At 35.2% G+C, this 20,531-nt stretch overlaps 1 protein-coding gene across 5 annotated transcripts in view; it reads right to left on the bottom strand.

Annotated features, from left to right (window-relative positions):
- Positions 1 to 20,531, bottom strand: part of ROBO1 (roundabout guidance receptor 1) — a 407,976-nt gene that overhangs the window by 129,952 nt on the left and 257,493 nt on the right. For all 5 annotated transcript variants that reach the window (XM_053667254.1, XM_053667258.1, XM_053667255.1 and 2 more), the window contains exon 3: positions 11,735 to 11,892. In XM_053667254.1, the coding sequence (XP_053523229.1) occupies positions 11,735 to 11,892 (158 nt within the window). The remainder of the gene's footprint in view (positions 1 to 11,734; positions 11,893 to 20,531) is intronic.

The raw sequence follows: 20,531 nt of genomic DNA, 5'->3' as shown, positions 1-20,531 counted from the left end.
TGCTTGGCTTGCTTTATTCCAGTTTCGGCGCCCAGGCATGATGAGTGCATGCGCAATTACTTAAATAAAATTAGAAGAGTTTGGAAAGGTTTAGGATGTTTCTTAGCAAGATGAAGCAGCCTTTCTCGACCAGTGATCCTCATCTGAATCTCAGCATTTCTCAATGACTCTAAGAAGTGTATATAACTAAAACTGTTCTGAATGTACAGGAGAAAAGTCATTTTATTACACGTAGTGGATGCCTTAGGACAGTGAGGCTTAGTTCTCTTGAAGACTTTCTAGTTGGTCATTACATTTCACAATAAGGCATACATAGGACTTGAATTAGTTTCTTAATATTAGTATTAGATACTTTATTTACCCATAATATTCACCAACACTAAATACTCATGGCAATTCTGGAAAACAGAAAATTTTCTCACAGTTGTTTATCAGCTGTAGATAGAACTTTACAAGGAACATAAATAATGGATCTCTTTTCATAAATATTTGTATGCTTTTTTATTTAGAAAACTTGAAATTGTTATAACACAAAGAGTTTTTCATTTTTCTTTCCCATTAAGGTTTTGATGATGGAATCCTGAGTTCAGGCAGGTATACAAACAACAAAAATAACCAGAACACACAGTACTAATGAGTATAGAGTTGTCACTATTTAAATGACTATTAATATGTATTTCTCACTGGATTCCCATAATGAAATCATGAACCAATATAGGTATGATTAGCTGATATGTTTCACAAATGAAAACAAGTATTTTTAAAATTTATATGTCATTTATCATAATCACAAATCAAAGGCTGTTTGAAAAAAACTTAAGGTTATGATTAGCTGGAGTATGTTTTTCAGTTTCTTTTACTTTTTTTGGATAGAATAATCTTGTTCTTTTTTTATTGAATGTATTGAGATGACATTAGTTTACAAAAGCACACTGGCTTCAAGTGTACAACCCAACGAAACATCATCCATACAATACACTGTGTGTCCATCGCCGCAAGCAGTCTGTCCGTCCTCATTTCCCTCTTTTGCCCTCCTCCATCTACCTCACACACCCCTCTCTCCCAGCTAACACCACACTGTTGTCAGTGTCTATCTATTTTATGTGTGTGTCTGTGTGATATGCTAGTGTGTGTATATATGTGTGTTTACACTTAATCCCTTCACCTTCTTTCACCCAGCCCCCGAACTCCCAACCCTTTGACAGCTGTCAGTCGGTTCCATGTGTCCATGCCTCTGTTTCTATTTTATTGGTTAGTTTATTTGGTTCATTAGATTCCACATGTGAGATCTTAGGGTATTTGCCTTTCTCTGGCTTATTTCACTTAGGATAACAATCTTCAGGCCCAATCCGTGAGATAGCAAAAAGTAAGATTTTCTTCTTTTTTTATGGCTGAGTAACACTACACTGTTTAAATGTACCACAGCTTTTTTTTTTATTACCCACTCATCTGATAAGCACTTGGGCTGATTCCAGATCTTGGTTAAAGTAAATAACGCTGCAATGAACATAGGGGAGCATGTCTTCTTTCAGATCAGTGGTTTTGGATATATTCTCAGAAGCAGAATTACTTGGTTATAATGTAGTTCGATTTTTAATTTTTTAGGCAACACCATAATACTTTCCACAGTGGCTGCACCAATCTTGTATTCCCAACAACAGTGCACAAGGCTTCCCTTTTCTCCACACCCTTGCCAGCACTTGGTGCTTGTTGATGTCATGCTGAAAGGATATTTTATGGTGGTTTTTATTTGCTTCTCTCTGATCGTTAGTAATATTAGAATTTTTTATATGACCATTGGCCATCTGTAAGTCCTCTTTGGATAAGTGTTTATTCAGGTTTTTTGTGCATTTTTTAATTTGGTTTTCTTCTTGGTTGGTGATGCGTAATGTTAAGTTCTTTATGTATTTTAAAAACTAACCCCTTATCAGATGCATCATCAGCAAATGTGTTCTCCCATCCAGTGAGCTGTCTTTTCATTTCGTTGACGGCTTCCTTTCCTGCACAAAGACTTTTTGGTTTGATGTCTTCCCATGTGCTTACTTTTTCCTTTGTCTCCTTTGACTAAGGAGATATATCAGGGAAAATTTTGCTATGAGAAATGTCTGAAATTTTATTGCCCATGTTTTCCTCTAGGATTTATATGGTTTCATGGCCTACATTTAAGTCTTTAATCCATTATGAGTTTATTCTTGTGCATGGTGTAAGTTAGTGGTCTGGTTTCATCTCCATGCATGTATGTGTTCGATTTTCCCAATGCTGTTTATTGAATAGACTGTCTTTACCTCATTGTGTATTCTTGCTTACTTTTTCAAATATTTTTTCTTTAAATTTTATTTGTCTCTTTTTATTAAGTATTTTATTGTTGTTCTATTACAGTTGTTTCAATTTTTCCCCCTTTGCCCTCCTCCACCCAGTCCACTCTGTTGTCCATGTCCATGGGTTATTCATGCATGTTCCTTGACCAGTCCTTGTTCTTAAATATTAATTGACCATAAAGGTGTAGGTTTATTTCTGTGCTCTCTATTCTGTTCCACTGATGTATATGCCTGTTCTTGTGTATACTGTTTGGATTACTATGGCCTTGTAATATAGTTTGATATCAGGTACTGTGATACTTCCAACTTTCTTCTTCTTTCTCAAGATTGCTGAAGGTATTTTGGATCTTTTGTGGTTCTACATCAGTTTTTGGAATATTTGAGAACAATTTAGAGCAAAATGTTGAGAAGTTCATGCATTGAATAGGTTTTGAAACCTGAAGTTAAAATGTGGTATTATAAATCATATCTATATTTTATTTTATTAATCCAATGTGTTTTGATTATTAAATTTGAAAATAAAAGAGTAGATAGACCATAAATTTGACTTCTTAACTCAATTCTTTAGTTCCATGATTCATATTATAGATTTATATTGATTTAACTTCAAATTAAATCATCCCTAACATTGTTACTTCTTAAAGATAAAATGTAAAATGTGTATGCCTCTTCATGTAAGACGGGTAGAAGAAAATTCTGGTTCACTACACCAGTTTCCTTTGACCTTCATGCAACAGAACTACATTTATTTTTCAGGAAGATAAATTTTACTTCTCAGGGAGAAAGGGCTTACCTCAGCTGCATTAAGTGTGTTGATTTCCTCTAGGGGAGAAGAGAGGAAAAGGAAGCAACAGCCAGCGAACAATGAAAGAAACTGGAAAATGAGAGGAAACCCACTAATCGAAGGAAGAGAAGAGGAGCAGATGGCTTAGGACGGAGCCATGTGGGAATTGGGGGGAAAGGAAGCAATTGGCAAGAAGAAGGCTGAATGCCAAATTTGTGAAGGATCTGGAGGACACCAGGGATTTGGATGGGATGTGAGTCAGCTAGTTTTTACCTAAATATCACACCAACAGGGGGAATCAAAGAAACCTATAAAGACACGTGGGGAGCAGAAGAGTCCTAGAAAAAGAATGGATATGTTGCATTTTAACTGTACCTCTTTAGCATGGGAATAGAAAGTGTTAGTGTTTTTTAATGTATAAGTGAATTTTTATCCTTTTTTCACTAATGATTTTGCAGTCCTTAACTTGCTTATGAAAGAACTTACATACTTAAAACTCTTTTATTTATTTTAACTACCTTTTACTTGCCCTGCATGTATGTGATTTCTCACTCATATATAAACCAATTCCTTTAAGCCACCATCCAGGCTCAGGGCAAACAACTGTCCCACTTTCCCCAGAACCACGGGTTTTTCCTAGGACTAGGGATTTTCAGTGCTAACAACTGGACCGTTTCCAGAAAACCAGGATGGTGGGTCATCCCATCTAAGTAAAATCTAAAGAAAAGGCTACTAAATATGGTTGCATGTAATGTTAAAACACATTAATGCCGTGAATATTTTCCACATTTTCAAAGAAGATAACTCTTAATATAATTATGTGATAAGTAGATGAATTGGCAATTACATGGTTTCTGATTGCGTGATGGCTTTGATAGAAATAAATAACTTAAAATTATTTCCCCATCGTCCAAATTTTTTTGAAAGTTAATTGAAACTAACCCAAACCAAAATTGCTAAGGCATATGGAATATTTGTAGCATGCTCCATTGAAACAGGAAAAACAATAAAAAATTTCAAGGCACAACTTATCTCAAAGAATAACACAAGTCACTCAAAACTGTTTATGTCACAAAGCCACATACACAGAGGAGGGGTGAAGTATGTGTTATTCATCTCTAAATTTTAGCTTGAAAGTAAAGAATTTCTTTCAAACCTGAAAAGATCAATGTCTTCTAAGCTCTCCTTTTAAATACTAAAATAAACTTTTATTCAGGATACATGACGGAAGAACTTTCTTATGAAGAAAGTAACTCCGGAATTTCAGAATTAAGTCTTGAAAGATCTCACTATTTAGATTGTATTGTTACTGTGTTAGTTTTTACTATATTTTATTGTATGTATACAAAACTGCCAAGCTATAACATCAATAATTTTTAACTCAGTTACCCATCATTATATAATTTCTCATAATTTTTAAATTTTTTAGCAATAACTTTTAAAATGTGTATGGTTAATGGTATTAGAACCTGGCCAATCCACAATTTGGGCAATTAACTATAAAGTACATTCAGTTGATTAATTTACTGATTCACAATATTCTGTTTAATATAAATCCTCTTTCCCTAAATGCCAAATGGTGAACAGTTATCATCCTCTTTAGATAATCTTTTAATATCTTTTGACGTAAGATTTCTTCCTAAAGTCCAAAATAAATTTTAGTTTATCTCAACTATAACCTTTGGTTGAACTTGACCATTTCTATGCCATCTTTTGTGAAACTACTAAACTTCAAATTTTATAAATCTATTCTGTTACAGTTTTCAGTACTGGACATAATAAGACTAATTCTCAAACATACAAAGCTTAGTTTCAAGACTACCATAATCTCCACCATGTGAACTAAATTGTCCAGACCCCTGTAAATGTAGACAATGCTTTGTAGAGGAAGCTAAGAGTTACTGTCTTTGGCATTGAGAGCAAATCAGAGTCCCTATACATGAGGAAAATCTATAGGACCTTGTAGGAAATGTTATCAGTGACAAAAATCCAGTTGCTCCCATAATTGACCTTCTAGCCAATGTGGAATTAATCACTACATTAGTGAATTCTTAGTAGTTATCTGACAGCATTATTAGCAGAATAGGGTTTGGCACCTAGAATGCACTACATTAAGTGTTCATGATCATCACCATCTCCTTCTCCTCCTCCTTCTCCATCATCTTTCTCCTGGAGACTCAACTGACTGATCTCAGTGTGCCATACTGGGGAAAAAATAGCTTACTGAGTGTTCAAGGCAACTAAGTGAGATAATATAAAACATCTGGTACATGGCAGGGACTTAAAACACAATAGGCATTGTTATTACTACAGTATAGATTAGTAAATTGTTGGTGTCCCTACAATAACCATTTCTAAAACTTGACACTGTTTGAAAAATCTCGGATTAAAAAAAAAGGATAAAAAATGGAAACTCAGACACAGACAACACTATGGTGGTTACCAGAGGGAATGCAGTGGGGGATAGTAAAGGGTGATGGAGTCCAAATATACAGTGATGGAAAATGAGTTGACTTTGGGTGGTGGGCACACAATGCAATATAGAGATTATGTATCACAGAAATACACACTTGAAAACTATATGACCCTAATTAACCAAAGTCAGCCCAATATATTCAATAAAATTTTTAAAAATGGAGAAATTATTCTTCAACTTTTTCATGATAGACTTAAGCAGAAAAGCTTGCAACATTCCATAAACATATACTGCATATTTACTATGTTCCAGAAATTAAGAATTCACTGTTGTTTTTGTAAATATTTGATTACTAATGAAATCAAAAGGTTTAATTCCTAGTAATAAATCATCAGACCACATATATAAATACCTACAACTATCACTTTGTTTTATTAAAATTGTGGTATCAACTTGCTATCCCAATTTATCATATGTTGAGGAAAACTACTTGGTCACTGTGGTGGTCACTGTTGTTGACCACTGTTGAAAACTACTTGGTCACTGTGGTGGTCACTGTGGTGGTCATTTGCCTAGGTACAATTGGACACCTTAATATTTTAGTTTATTAATACATGTGTTCTTATGCATGCAATAAGTAATTAAATAAGCCTTATTTGCATGCTATTCTCCATGAGAAATTGGCTATACTTCCTTCCATCTCTATGCCTGCAATTCCTGTAAGGTGTTCATCTCAGAGACCCAACAGAAAGGTATGGGAAACTGATGCCTCAGACTTTGTGCAATTGTGTGTGATCCCCAAAATGGTGCTGATTTATAAAACACTTCAGTTTTCACTAAGAGACTATTAAAATCACCCAGGTCACCAAATATAAACTATATAAACTAAGTGGTAAATTGGAAAATAAATTTAATACCTTTTCACAATGTTTTGGCATCAGCAATTTTCTCTTCTCTCATTACCAATAACTTTTTATTCTGATTGGAAATCCAAAAAAACATAATAAAATTTTCCTTGGCTTTTTCTGGGTCTACTTGTCAGGTCTTAATCCACGTAATTCCATAATTCATCATCTTTTACATAATTAAGGCCTTTTTTTTCCCCATCCTCGCTGGAGAACACTATTTCCTTGCTTTTAGGGAGAGAGGAGGGGAGAGAAACATCAGTGTGTGAGAATGCACTGCCTGGCTGTCTCCCGTAATCCCCTAGACCAGGAACTGAACCTAATACCTAGATACATGCCCTGATGGGGAATCGAACCCACAAGCTTTCAGTTATAGGAAGATGTTCCAATCAACTGAGCCACACTGGCTGGAGCCACAATTCAGGCCTTTTGTAATCTAGAAAAGTGTTTGTGATGTTTATTTTCAACTGTATTTGCCTTTCTCTTCAATTCAAGAGCAATGCTAGTTTATTTTTGAACATGAAAATATTTGCAATAGTTGGTATTTTCTTCTCAACCTTAATAGTCTTCGTTGGGCAATCTTACAGAATAATCTTGAAAGTCAGTACAATACTTCCAAAATGTAATGTAATGAAATAAATACATCCCTTTTTATAAGGTACATCTGAATGTTGTTCTATATCAAAAAGAAGTCATTGGTACTCAAATTCATCTCTCTGAGATGATTTCATTTATTAATAAAAATAGTTATGGCTAAGTCTCGGATGTCTGAAGTAAATCTATTTAATCCAGCCTGCCAGTTAAACTACTTCTATTTCTAATTCTAAATATAAATACCTAAGTTTAGAAAAAATGAAGAACACCAGAGACAATCATCATCTGAGGCCTCCTTCAAATTATTCTAAGAAATAAATGCCAACAGAGTTCTAAAAGATTCTTCTTCATGTAAAAAACCAAGAAAATGTTATTTATATATTCCTGGTTTATAATCATAATAGATCTAAAATTTGGCTCAGAATCCAGGTCAATGTAAAAAGAAATGTTTTAACATCAAAAAATACAGGTGCAGCTACAATTCAATTATATATTTCCTTTCTACTTGGAGGGTGTGTCTTTGTTCTCACAGGTGGGCGAGTTGTACTTTAAATTTTCAACAAAGAGAATCACCACATTAAAGAACTCTCAAAATTCCTACAACCCAAACTGTAGCAATACCCGTGCAGCTTTCAGAGAGATATTATGGGCTTTAATCTCCTGTTCATCTGTACTCAACCCATTTGGCAAAGTATATGAACAGCAGAAATGAAAGCTATCATTTGAAAACAAAGCTTAGAAGAGAAGACTCACCTAAAATATCTAATAAACAACAGCTATGAAGAATGTACTTTCATTTTTGAAAGAAAATGGACATAACGTAGGGCATTCTGTTTCTGTTCTACATTTTTTTTATAATTACCTAATTTTAGTTTTGACTAAATGAAGAAAATAAAACAAAACAATTAAGATCTAAATAAGAAGTATAATCCTAAAACCAAACTGCTGATATTTAATCTATTCATTTCCCTTCATGTGTAAATGTGCCTTTTACCTCTGGTGTTTTATCAGTTTAACAGTCACAACTTACACAAACCACACAGATGGTCTTAGAAATAGTAAAAGTTTCAGATGTTACAACTTCCTAGCATATGGAACACTATCGTGAGTCATCATTTTGGCAGCATTTACATGATTTTGAAATATTTATACATTAACATTTTGGCATCATTTTATAGTCATAGGTTATTACAACTTTAAAGTGTATTATGCCCGTTTGGGGGTGGTCCTTATAACACTGTCCCTAAACAGTTAGTATGTGGTGGATCTGGTACTGGTTATGAACAGAATAGTGCCCTCTAGACCACCAAAAGTAAATGAAGGCTCTGCAATAAATTAAACATCACTGAATAAATCATAACTTTTTTCAAAGTCAATACAGGATACAACAGGACATTCAACAACTTTTTAAAAAAATGAAATTTACAAGAGTGGTTTTAAACTGTTATTGTTACAAAAATGTGCAGATATAAAACAAAATACACACACAAACCAAAAGCTCTTTGGTGAATTTCATTCTCCCATTTTTAAATAATATGTACACGGTGATGATTCCCATATTTGTCAAAATAGGCTACATTAGTCTGTGGTAAGGGATTCTGTGTGACTTAATACAACGAAGATTTGCTTCTCATTCATTCTACGTGTCCAGCATGGGAAGCCAGATGTGGGGTGGAAAGTTCTGCTGCACATGACTCAGGGGCCCAGGCTCTCTGGGTGGCCTCCCTGTTGGAGCTTCACTACCTGGAACACACGCACTTCTTGGAGGCCACATGGAAAAGAGCATGCTGAAGGCTCGCTCAGTAGTGTTTACTATCTATAATTTCCACTCACAGCCCATGAAGCTGAACTAGCCAGATTGGTCTGCCCTACAGCAAGGAAGCTGGGAAGCAGAGCCTTTCATCTGCCCAGAAGGAGGGGCGGGCTGCGCAGTAATAAGTACTTGTTATGTCTACCACAACTCAATTTTTTCTCCAGCCTCAACCTCAGCTCTGAATTTCTGACTCATGTTTCCACTGCCTATTTGACATTCATGGATATCTAATGAGATTTCGAAATTGCAATGTCTAAAGCTGAGAGCTCTTGATACCTTCCACTCCTCGTCCTCTTTTTCTACACAATGCCGTCTCAGTTAATGGCACACCTATCTTTTCAGCGTCTCAGACCAATGCATCACAGTAATCCTTGATTCTTCTCTTTCTAACAAGCCATGTCCAATACATTAGCAAATTCCATGAGCTAGTCCTTCACAGCGGATCCAAAATCTACTCTTCACTACTTCTCCTCCTAGCAGACTGGACCAAAACACCATTTGCTTCTTGCCCAGACAGCTAAAAACCTTCCATCTTGCCTCATTGCTTCTGCTATTAATCCTTCAGTGCCTTTGCAAAACAGCAGAGGTCTGTGCTGAGAAACCTCTGGTGCTTTACAGCGCCCTCAGGAGAAAAGCCAAAGTACTTAGAAGGCCTGTAAGGGCCTACACAGTCCACACTGGCTAGTTGTTACTACTGATGCCACCTCTTCCAAATCTCAGCTGTACTCACTCTATTCAACCCACACCAACAAGTTCTCTCCTTTGTGAATCTGTTACTGATACCCTACTGTAGGGTCTTTAAACTTAGTGTTTGTCCACTTAGACTACTTTTCCTGATACCTGGAAAGTTCCCTCCCTCAATTTTTCTCCAGTCTTTTTTTAAAGATTTTATTTATGTATTTTTAGACAGAGGGGAAGGGTGGTAGAGAGAGTGGGGGAGAAACATCAATGTATGGTTGCTTCTCATATGTACCCCCACTGGGGACCTGGCCTACAACCCAGGTAAATGCCCTGACTGGAATCGAACCGGAGACCCTTTGGTTCATAGGCCGGTGTTCAGTCCACTGAGCCACACCAGCCAGGGCAATTTTTCTCCAGTCTTTATGTGAAGCATCCTCTGGTCATTTTACTTAAATCTGAGATTCTTCCCCCAAACTGAACTTACCTGTCTACCTCATATTACTTTATTGTTTATAGCACCTACATCTAATGTACTATATATTACACAACCTATTTTGGTTTTATTTGCACATTCAATCCCAGAATATAAACTCCACAAGGGCAGTCACAAGATGCAGCTATTTAATGCTGCATCTCCAATGCTGAAAATTTCTGCCATTAATTTGCATTAAACACAAGTAGGTCATCAGTAAAGACACGGGGGAGAAGGATAATAATGGTTTTAGTGTGTGTGAATCATTAGGTCAGGGAAATGGGAGTTCAAGATAATGATAATTCAATGACTTAAAATATGTTTTTTAAGAAAAATATTATCTGAACTGTGTATAAGTCTGAAAGGAATCTGTTAACACTAATAAGAGAAGCATTTGTTCCTATCCTCTCCATTCCTCTGTGTTCTTGTCTCCATTTCCCAAAACTGATGTTTCCATCTGGAGTTCACTCTGTAGAACTATAAAAGAATGCTTAAAAGTGCAGCTAGATTATTCTTACCGCCATTCCTTGAATTATAAAAATCTTTTGAGATACTAATTCAGCTCAGTTTCAGGATAAATGCCTGATTTTCTTTCAAGCTCCCTAAAACCTTGTCTACCACAACCTTGTCTACCACAACCTTGTCTATTTTTGTCACTATTTAATTCTCATGTTAATTTGCTAATTGGTTGTTCCTAAATCGTACAAGCACAAATAGGATTATGTTGTCTTGTTATAACCTTGTTTTTCTACAATTTTAACACAGACGTTCTCCTGAGGAACTTGGTCAATGAATCCACAATGGACAGAAAGTGTGTGCAAAACAAAGAAAATGGCAAAGGGAAACACTTGTACAATGATAGAGTCAATGAGACCTTGGTTATTTAGGTGGTTTAGTAAATACTTTTCACAATACAAAAATGCAAAGAAAAAGCAAAGAGTCACAGAGAACCACTGACATCAAGAAGAAAATGCATCGTTAGTTACTATTCTGCTGTATCACAAAGGAATTTTGAAATCTAATAATTAGTAACACAATTTTATTTTAGAATGAGCAAATCCATCATTAACCATCATTCAGATATGATTTTATTTTTCAGAAACAATATTAAACTCTATAAAACAGAAAGCAATATCAAAAAAGCAGAAACAGAAAAAATCCTGAAGTCACTTTTAAGAGGCCCCATGGAAATAAATATACTAAATGACTGATTTTTTTTTTTACAATTTTACTGTAACATATGGAATTGTGACATGCCCTGAGTTATGATAGTCATTAAGTCATATATAAAACTGTTAACTTTTAGACATTAACACAAATTAAAGTTTTCTTTTACTAAACTTCAAACTGAGCAATGTATATTTTTCTCACTTATTTTCATGTCCATACAAGGAGAGTTAAAATATATTTACTTTAAAAGAAAAATTAAAAACAGGAGATAATAAATGCAGCACTTTATTAAAAGAAACACTCTAGCCAGGCATCTCAGTTGGTTAGAGCATTGTCCCAATATGACAAGGTTGCAGGTTCGAACTCCAGTCATGACATGTACAAGAAGCAACCAATGAATGCCTAAAGAAGTGGAACAACAAATAAATCTCTCTCTCTCTCTGTGTCTCCCCTCCTTCCTGTCTTTCTCTAAGATCAATACATTTAAAAAGAAAACAAAAAACACCTTCATATTTTTCCTTTGGTGAAGAAATACATGGTTAGATCTCTAAGTGTTCCTCACTGCTGAATCCAATACTCACAGTTATTCTTTCATCTTTATCATCCAGTGGAGAGCCATCTTTCTTCCATGAAATGGTGGGCTCAGGATGGCCTCGTGGAGGCTGGCATTCCATCACTGCAGGCTCCCCCACGGCCACCATGACATCGGAAGGATTTTGTCTGAAGTCATCCCGTAATACTGCAGGAACGAGATTAAATCATTATACTCAGTGGTATATATACAGTCCTTATCACTGAAATTCAGCCAAAAAAAAAAAAAAGGATCGCAATAAACTACTACCAACAGCTATCTGAATGAATTTTGGAGAATATGCACCTGCCTACAGACATATGCAACTGAATAAAGATATCTAAACTTATGCACACACAGCAGGGATGATTTGATATTCTTTCGCAGGCCAGTGGGCAAGTGTATTTTGCTGCTTGGGGCCCTCTTAGCTAGGGTTTGGCTTATCTTTAACTTCTATTTCTTTTCTACTTACTGCCTCCATTTTCTCATCCATGTGCTAATGAATACAGCTGAATCCTCTTTTTACTTAAATAACACACTGGGATGATGCTTTCTATTATTAAATGAATTACATATACATACAAACCAAAATATTAAAAGCAAAAACAAATATGCTTCCAAACATTCATTTCATGGAAATATTTCAAATGTATAAGAATATATCATTATAGTTCAAATAGGCTCATTACAACAACTTTAGACTTATTTGCAAAGTGAGTACTTTTAAAACATTGTGTTTTTCCATTATTACTGAGTGAGGGAGAGTGTTAGAAGCACCAACAACAATAGCACTGCTACCAACAAGTCGCTTTGTATGTTCTGTATGTTTTGCTTTTGAGTGTTGTTTTTTCCAGGGGGTGTAAATAGCCTATCATTTAATTCTTAAACCTGTTCAGGGTAAGAGATATTATTAACTTCACTTATGTTATTAACCAAATATTTCTGAGGGAGAAACAATTTACTACTGTAATCTCAACTGGACACTAATATAATACTAACATACTATAAAACAAGCAGTATTATTCACTTAGTATTTGTTGGTATAGAATGTGGAAAACGAACCAAGTATGTAGTTCATACAATAAAACTGATTTCTGTGTCTTGTTGGCAACAAGAAATCATAAATTACTTGGCATCAGTTAGTCTTAAATCGTAAGTCTTGTTTATTAGGTGGGTAATCTTGAACACAACCTCTCCCTATGTACAAAGCAGGTAATGGAGATACATACTTCAGTGCAAAGTCTAAAGCTGTTAGTTATCTTTCTTCCACTCCACAACATCCCAGTGTTCAATAAAATGTGAACAACTTTAGTATTCTAAGATGGTAATTACAATGTTTGTTGGTACAGATTGAAGTGATGAATATTATCTTTTCAAATCGCTTAAACTGAATATTTGATACTACAATTTTGTACTGAAATTGATATATTTCCACACAATGGCATTTCAAAATGTTCGAAAAAATACAATAATGTGGAAAGCTTATGATGAAACTGTTATTTCAAAAGTCACTGAAATTTTGGTTTCAAAACGTCGAACAATCTTAGAGGCTTACAAAGTGGTGTATTTTTCTCTTGGAATTCTCTACTCTTCCTTCCTCTACACCAGCCAAGCATGTGTATACACCTGAGTAAGCCTTGATACCCACTCAAACAAAACCATTTTTAATGTATATATTGAGAAAACATGGGTACACTATGGCTATGTGGACACTTGGAAAATACTACCTATGCTCATCTCTGAAAGAAAAGGGAAAGAAAAAGGATAACACAATATGATTTCACCACATGGGTAATTCTAACTTCAATGCTAAACATTATTTATTAATAAAATAGAGACACGAAGGTAAACCTTGCTGAACTGTTGTTGCCACAATATAAAAGAACAGAGTAGAAAGACTTTCAGTTTCTAAATTTATATTACAATTGCTAGATGTTATGAACACACCACAAGTAAAAGGCAAAGTTTATAGAAAAAAACAAATGAATTGACTTTAACATATAGTGTGTGCCTTCCTGGATCATATTAATAATCTAAGAAAACACCTCTGAAAAATTTTAACACCCTTGAAAAATACAAAAGTGTAATAGTGTTCTAATTTTTAAAATTGAACAATTTTTCTATTTGGTGAGCTTAAAACCAATGGTAACACTATATCTTATTAACAAATTGAGATTATATCTCAAATAAACCAATGAATAATTCAATGTCTTTTAAAACTATCAAAGGTCTAAGTCAGATAAATCACAATTTCTTTCCAATTTACTGCGTCATTTGAGTTTTTTAGTATATAAAGAAAAGCTGACAAGATGTAATCCATTAAAGATTGTTGCTTAGATAATGTTCACGCACTTACTTTTGCAGCTGTAAAGCAGAAAACTCTGATATTGCCTACAGCTAAAGGCGACCTGCATACAGTTATGAATTTGCATTTTTTCTCTTCTATAAAAACAACTTGTCTTCTTCAAACTTGTCTTGAACATTTCCTTTTGCAGAAAAATAGTATGTGTCACATTATAAAATGATATAAACTTTTAGTTGAATTATCCAATTTTCTTAATTCATGTGTGTATTTAAGTAAATAAAAGTTGAATTCAGGTGACTGGTGCAAAAACTACTGACATCCGTAAGTATTCTCCAATATGGCCCTCCTTGGAAAAAGCCTCCCCTTTCCTTCCCCAACAACCCTGTTATCAAAGTGTACATTAAGCTGCTATGAAATGGTATGAATAGTACAGAAGTCTCAAATTTGGAACTCACTTTTGAAAAAGAGATTTAATATTAATTCAAAAATAGCAAATAACAAATATAATGTATCCAAGTAGAGATTGACTAAAATGGTGATAAAACAAACCATAGTTATTTCTAATATTTCTTCCATATTTATGTAACTGTTTCATGTTTACAGGTCATGCAATCTGGCTCAATCATTTCCCAACTGTTTTTTTATTTTGTTAAATTAGAAAAAGTACAGTAAGCTTTGTTAAATCTTTTACTCTCCTGGAAGTTTTGGTCTAAAATAGTGGCTAACTAAAATTTAACCTTTAAAACAAAACACATAATCATTTGTCCTTCTGAAAAGCAATATGGCAATTTTAACACAATTTTCAGAATAAACACATTTAAAAAAAATCGGTGGTGACATTGCAATCTACTTGGGTAATGTTGAGAAGACAGGGAGCGGGCAAAGTGAAAAAATGTCAAAGACAAATTGTTTCAAGTACTGTATAATGGAGACTTGAATATTTGTAACACTCTTTAAGAGCACTATGGGACATTTTAGAACAGGATGAAACATAAAGTTATCAAAGAGATAGGAATCTGTGGCAACATCTAATCCATCCCATGAAATAGAAGCAAGTGAGTCCTAAAGACATGTTACTAGCTTGTGTCATTTGTCAGGTAGAGACCAAAAGAAAACAGATTTCTAATGTAGTGGTCTTTTTTTCAAATCCTCACCAACAGATATTTTTTCATTGTTTTTACAGAGAGAGGAAGAGGGAGGGGGAGAGGGAGAGGGGAAAAATTATGTGAGACAGAAGCATCAACTTGGTTGCCTTGTTGTTATGTGTGCTGATGAGGGAATCAAACCCACAACCTGGGTATGTGACGTGACTTGGAATTGAACAAATGACCTTCTGGTTTACGGCATGATGCTCCAGCCAGCTGAGCCACACTGGCCAGGGCTCTAATGCAGTGTTCTTAAAAAAATGCACAATTTTACTGTAAAATGTAATTCTCCTATATAATCCATAGTATTTCCAACAGATCTACTCCACTAAGACAGAAGGCTTCATGTTCAGTGACTGTACATCAGTGTGCTACAGACTCCTGACTACCTAATTCTGGAATGGCTGAAGTGCTCCTAAAATTAATTTTGTTCCCCAATCATGTGGTGAACATCTGTGAATTGCAGTGCTTTAGGCTTCATGAAGTACAGAATCTCAATGTAGTCAGGGGTCAGAGTGCTGTGTGATACAAATCTTTTCTTTTGGAAATTAATCATTTCAGGTTCCTTGGGGGTGGGAAGAGGACTCTATTGCATAAATAATAATGACAGTAATGTTGCAATATAATAATAATGTTAGCAATGGTCAATGTTAATGGAACATCTACTATGGAAAGAACCATGCCAAGCATCTACTCATTTAGTCCTTATAACAGGTTATGATAAAGCAAATGTATTCATGTCATTGTATGGAAGAGTGATTTGTAAATATTTAGCAGCAGAGCTAAAACAACATCTTCAGTCTACCAGGGACTCTTCTCTACACACTTGGCCACTTGTCTGGTCTTAAGACAATGTTCACAATTCTAAACATATGATACAATTAATATTTCAGCCTTTTTCCATTGGAAAAGAAGCTCTATGAGAAATTTCTCTTCTGATAGTCAACTGGCTATCTCTGACTATAGCCTGCATTCTTGTTCTTGCTCAGGTTTTCCATGTATGGAAGAGACCCCATCAAACTTTCATTGGCATGTTAAGAAGTACAACTCATCACTCTAATAATGTATGCTGTGCTAATTGTTCTCAATGATTTGCTTTATTTCAGCAACAAAATGATTTTAAAAGTTGCACAGCATTTTAATTAAATATGGGCATTTTAATAAGAAGCAAGTATCTTCTGGGAAGCAAGTATCTTGGGGCAGCAGAGGAAGATAATATGCAGTACTGAATTTTTTTTCCTAATAAATGACAACTTTGTCAATAAAGTCTTGCAGCAAACAATAGTAAACTGTCAACTGGGGAAAGAAAACAATAATTAGATCATTTAAAAATAAGGTACATTAAAGGAAAAAAATAAATGAGGAAGTGCATTCCCAAAGACAAAGAAACTTTAGAGATGCTATGCTGTTACAATGATGAACCACTTTACTGGATTTCAAAAGAATTAGTCACTTTTAATATTTTTGGAGGAGAGAATATATTACTTCTATAGCATTTCCAGTGCTGTATAAAAACATACTTACATGCTGACATAAATAAATGTTATCTAATTTCAAAATAACTATCATTCTTTTATTTACTACATCTGTACTGGGCACATACATTGTGCTTGGCACTTTTGCTACAACTCTGTCATTGTCCTTGCAGTGCGGTTGATGTAAATGCCGAAGTCGGTCAAGAAACACCTGCCTCTAACTTATCACAAAATGGCAATATAATAGGGTGTTATGGTTGGTTATTTTGTATTCAGATATCTGTTTTAGGAGCAAGATTTTTAAAGAGAGTATCATAAAGGCTTTTATAACTATTTATATTTCTACTTTGTAAGCTCACCACATTATCCAGAAGAGAAAAGTGTTATATGGGTTAAAAATGTGTTCAAAATTCTCTACCATTTCTGAAAATAAAATAGTAATTTCAAACTTTTAAAAAACATTCTAACAAAAAAGGTAATTGCAGAGAAATATACCATAATTTGTTCAAGAGGAAAACTGATGTAACATGTAAAATGATATTTCATGAGATATTATCCTCTTATACAATGATCTTCTAATGCTAAGAAATTTTATTTTTACTTTTAATTGAATTTATTGGGGTGACACTGGTTACTAAAATTATGATTCCAGGTCTACAATTCTACAAAGGAATTTGACTTTTAAAACGATGCATGCAGAAGAGGGAACTGGTTAATTGGAGAACATATTTGCCAATGATATATCCGACAAGGGTTTTATTTCCAAAATATATGAAGACAATATATTGTCTTCCTGGTGTAACTTCATGACTTAACGCCAGGAAGACAAACAACCCAATTAAAAAATGGGCAAAGGACCTACCAGACACTTCTCCCAGGAGGACATACAGATGACCCATAAATATATATGAAAGATGCTCAACATCACTAGCCATCAGAGAGATGCAGATTAAAACCACAATGAAATATCAACTTCACACCAGTCAGAATGAACTGGTGTGAAGCTGATATCAACAAACAACAAGTGCTGGCAAGGATGCAGACGAAAGGGAACCCTAGTGCTCTGTTGGTGGACATGCAGACTGGTGCAGCCACTGTGGAAAGCAGTATGGAATTTCCTCAGAAAATTTAAAATGGAACTGCCTTAGAACCCAGTGTTTCCACTGCTGGGAATATAACCTAAGAATCTTGACACACTAAACCAAAAGGACTTATGCACCCCAATGTTCATAGCAGCATTGTTTACAACAGCCAAGTGTTGGAAATAGCCCAAAGCCTATTAGTAGAAGAATGGATTAAAACACTGTAATTAAAAAAATGGAATACTACACAGCAGAAAACAAGAAGGAACTACTACCTTTGGAACAGCATGGATGGAATTGTGAGAGTATTATGCTAAGTGAAATAGGCCAGTTGGTGAAAGAGAAATACTATATGCTCTCACTTATAACTGGAATCTAATGAACAAAATAAACTAGTGAGAATAATAGAGCCAGAGACATGGAAACATTGAACAGATTGATAGCTGTAGGAGAGGAGGAGGGAGGGGGAAAATGGTAGAAGGAAGGGGAAGGGATGAGTCAAAGAGCATGTATGAATGACTCATGGACGTGGACAGGGGGAGGGGACTACTCTGGATGAGAGGGTTGGGCTGGGTAGAGGGGGGCAAAAGGGAAAAACAATTAAAAATAAAATAAAAAATAAAAGTGATGCATGCAAACATTAATTCTATATAGTTAGGATTTAATCATGACCGTTTCCTAAAAATACACTCACTTTTAAAAATCTGACACAATATAACTATGAACAATCTTCAGTAATTATGTCATCCTTTACTTATGTTTTTTTATAGGATAAAATTTATTTTTAAACACAAAATCATGCTGTGGTTAAGATCTTGAAAGAAAATATGCTGGTAAAGGCACTTATTTTCTTAACTACTAGAGCTTTGAAGATTTCACAAACTGCTTATGCTCTATCCTAGGAAAGTAGTACTTACTCTTCCTCAAAAGTTATACACTGTGAAAAAGTTACACAGTGTGGAGGGCTGTCAAAGATCAGTCAACTTGAACATGAATGGACAGCACAGAACATTGCAAATAGAGGGAGAAGCTATTACCAGAATAAAGGTAATTAATGACAATTTATTTGTTTTCAAAACAGTCTGTACACCCCATTCCTGATCTTTTAAAGGTTAGAATTACTTCCAGACTGGGTCCAAAATTCAACTCTATTCCCATTGCACAGAAACATTAACACCGTAGTGGCACCTTCCATGAAAAGTTATGACTACCCGCAGTCAGTGTTCCATGGTTTCATCATTTTACTCCAGAAATCGACAACACTATATGGTATTCCCTAGTGTTCATTACGACGGCACTAAGTTATCCAAACAAATGAATGGGAAGCTTGGCAGACTACACTTGAGTTAAAATCTGTAATGTATTCCAGAGAAAAGCATACAAAAATAAAGATCAACATTTACATGCCTAATACTCAGCAGACTTGAAGTCTGGAAGATCGTAAAAAAAAAATGTACTGCCAAAATAAGTCAAGTTGCTACAATCATCTGTTCTGACTTAAAGATGTCAGTGGCTTACTAGATGTTTTCATCTTACACAATTTAAACTGCAAATTAAGTAGATGTACTAGTGAGAAAATGCAGCATTCATAAAACACTATTTTATAAGTCATTATTGGTAAATATATTTATTTAGAAGTTAAAAAACAAAAGTCAGAAATTTCAGAATCACAACAACATCCTTCCACTGTGCTGAGATTTTAATAGGTATATTCCCAATGACTCAGTTATTTCCATGCAAAACAGAGGGTTTGACACTACATCTTGCTGGGGTTATTATAAAGACTAATTATTTAGTGTTTGTACAGGACTTGCCATTTATGTGGTGCATTACATCTGCAAAGAAGTATTACTATTAGTCACTGTGAGGAACTGCCAAAGTTCTCAGCTGCCAGTACAAATGGAGTGGAGGACAAAGAATGCCATTGAGGAGGGTTCCTGAGTGCCAGAGCAAGAGTCACACTCCGGAGTAGGCTGGCAGGGTTAAAAAAACACAGACAGATGAGGCTCTCTGAGCCATGGGACCCCTGTGGGGCAAGGGAGGCACATGCTCTTTCTTTTATAAAATCTAAGTTTCTGCTCAGTGCCCTGCATTAAGACAGTCCTTAATCAAAGAAATACAGTTATTTATTTGTTGTCTGGGTCTTTGTATTAAAATTTCAACATCACGAAAACATGGCATTTGTCTTTATCACTCTATATATCCAATGTCCAAAAACAATGCCCAAGACAGAGGCGGTGTTTATAATGCACCTTCTGTGTGCTCGGTATTATATGAGACAGTGATAAAATTGGCACGATCCGGTATTCATGGTGCTCAGTGTACAGGCGAGTAGTCCCTGTACACTGCCTTTAAAATAGGCAACATTCAAAAACACACACATGTAAATATAGGACTAGAATTATGGTGCATGCCCTGAAGGAAATGCATAAGAGGCCGTGTGAGAAGCTCCCAAAGAACATAGTTTAGACTGGTGGCAAGAGAACACTGAGTTAAGCGACAGTTGAGCAGAAGCCTGAAAACAAGAGTAAAACTTAACCTAGAAAAGTGCACTGCGGGAAATAATTCAGGCTGAAGAAAAACCTCAGTACAGCACATGAACTTGAACAGACTCAAACCCGTGCAGTGTGGGACAGGCTGTCAGCCGTTCGAGGGAAGTTGGCCAGGGAGAAGGGGCCAGATTTGCTGGACATCACAACCGTGACAAAGGTCACCTTTAATTTCAATTCCCATGGGAAGCCACTTCAGTGATTTTTAAAACACAACTGTCTCATGATGGAATTATCATATTTAAATATTC

This window comes from Artibeus jamaicensis, unplaced genomic scaffold, assembly GCF_021234435.1.
Source record: "Artibeus jamaicensis isolate MK-2021 breed Jamaican fruit bat unplaced genomic scaffold, CSHL_Jam_final contig_466, whole genome shotgun sequence".
NCBI lineage: Eukaryota > Metazoa > Chordata > Mammalia > Chiroptera > Phyllostomidae > Artibeus > Artibeus jamaicensis.
This window is presented reverse-complemented; position numbering and strand designations above follow the sequence as displayed.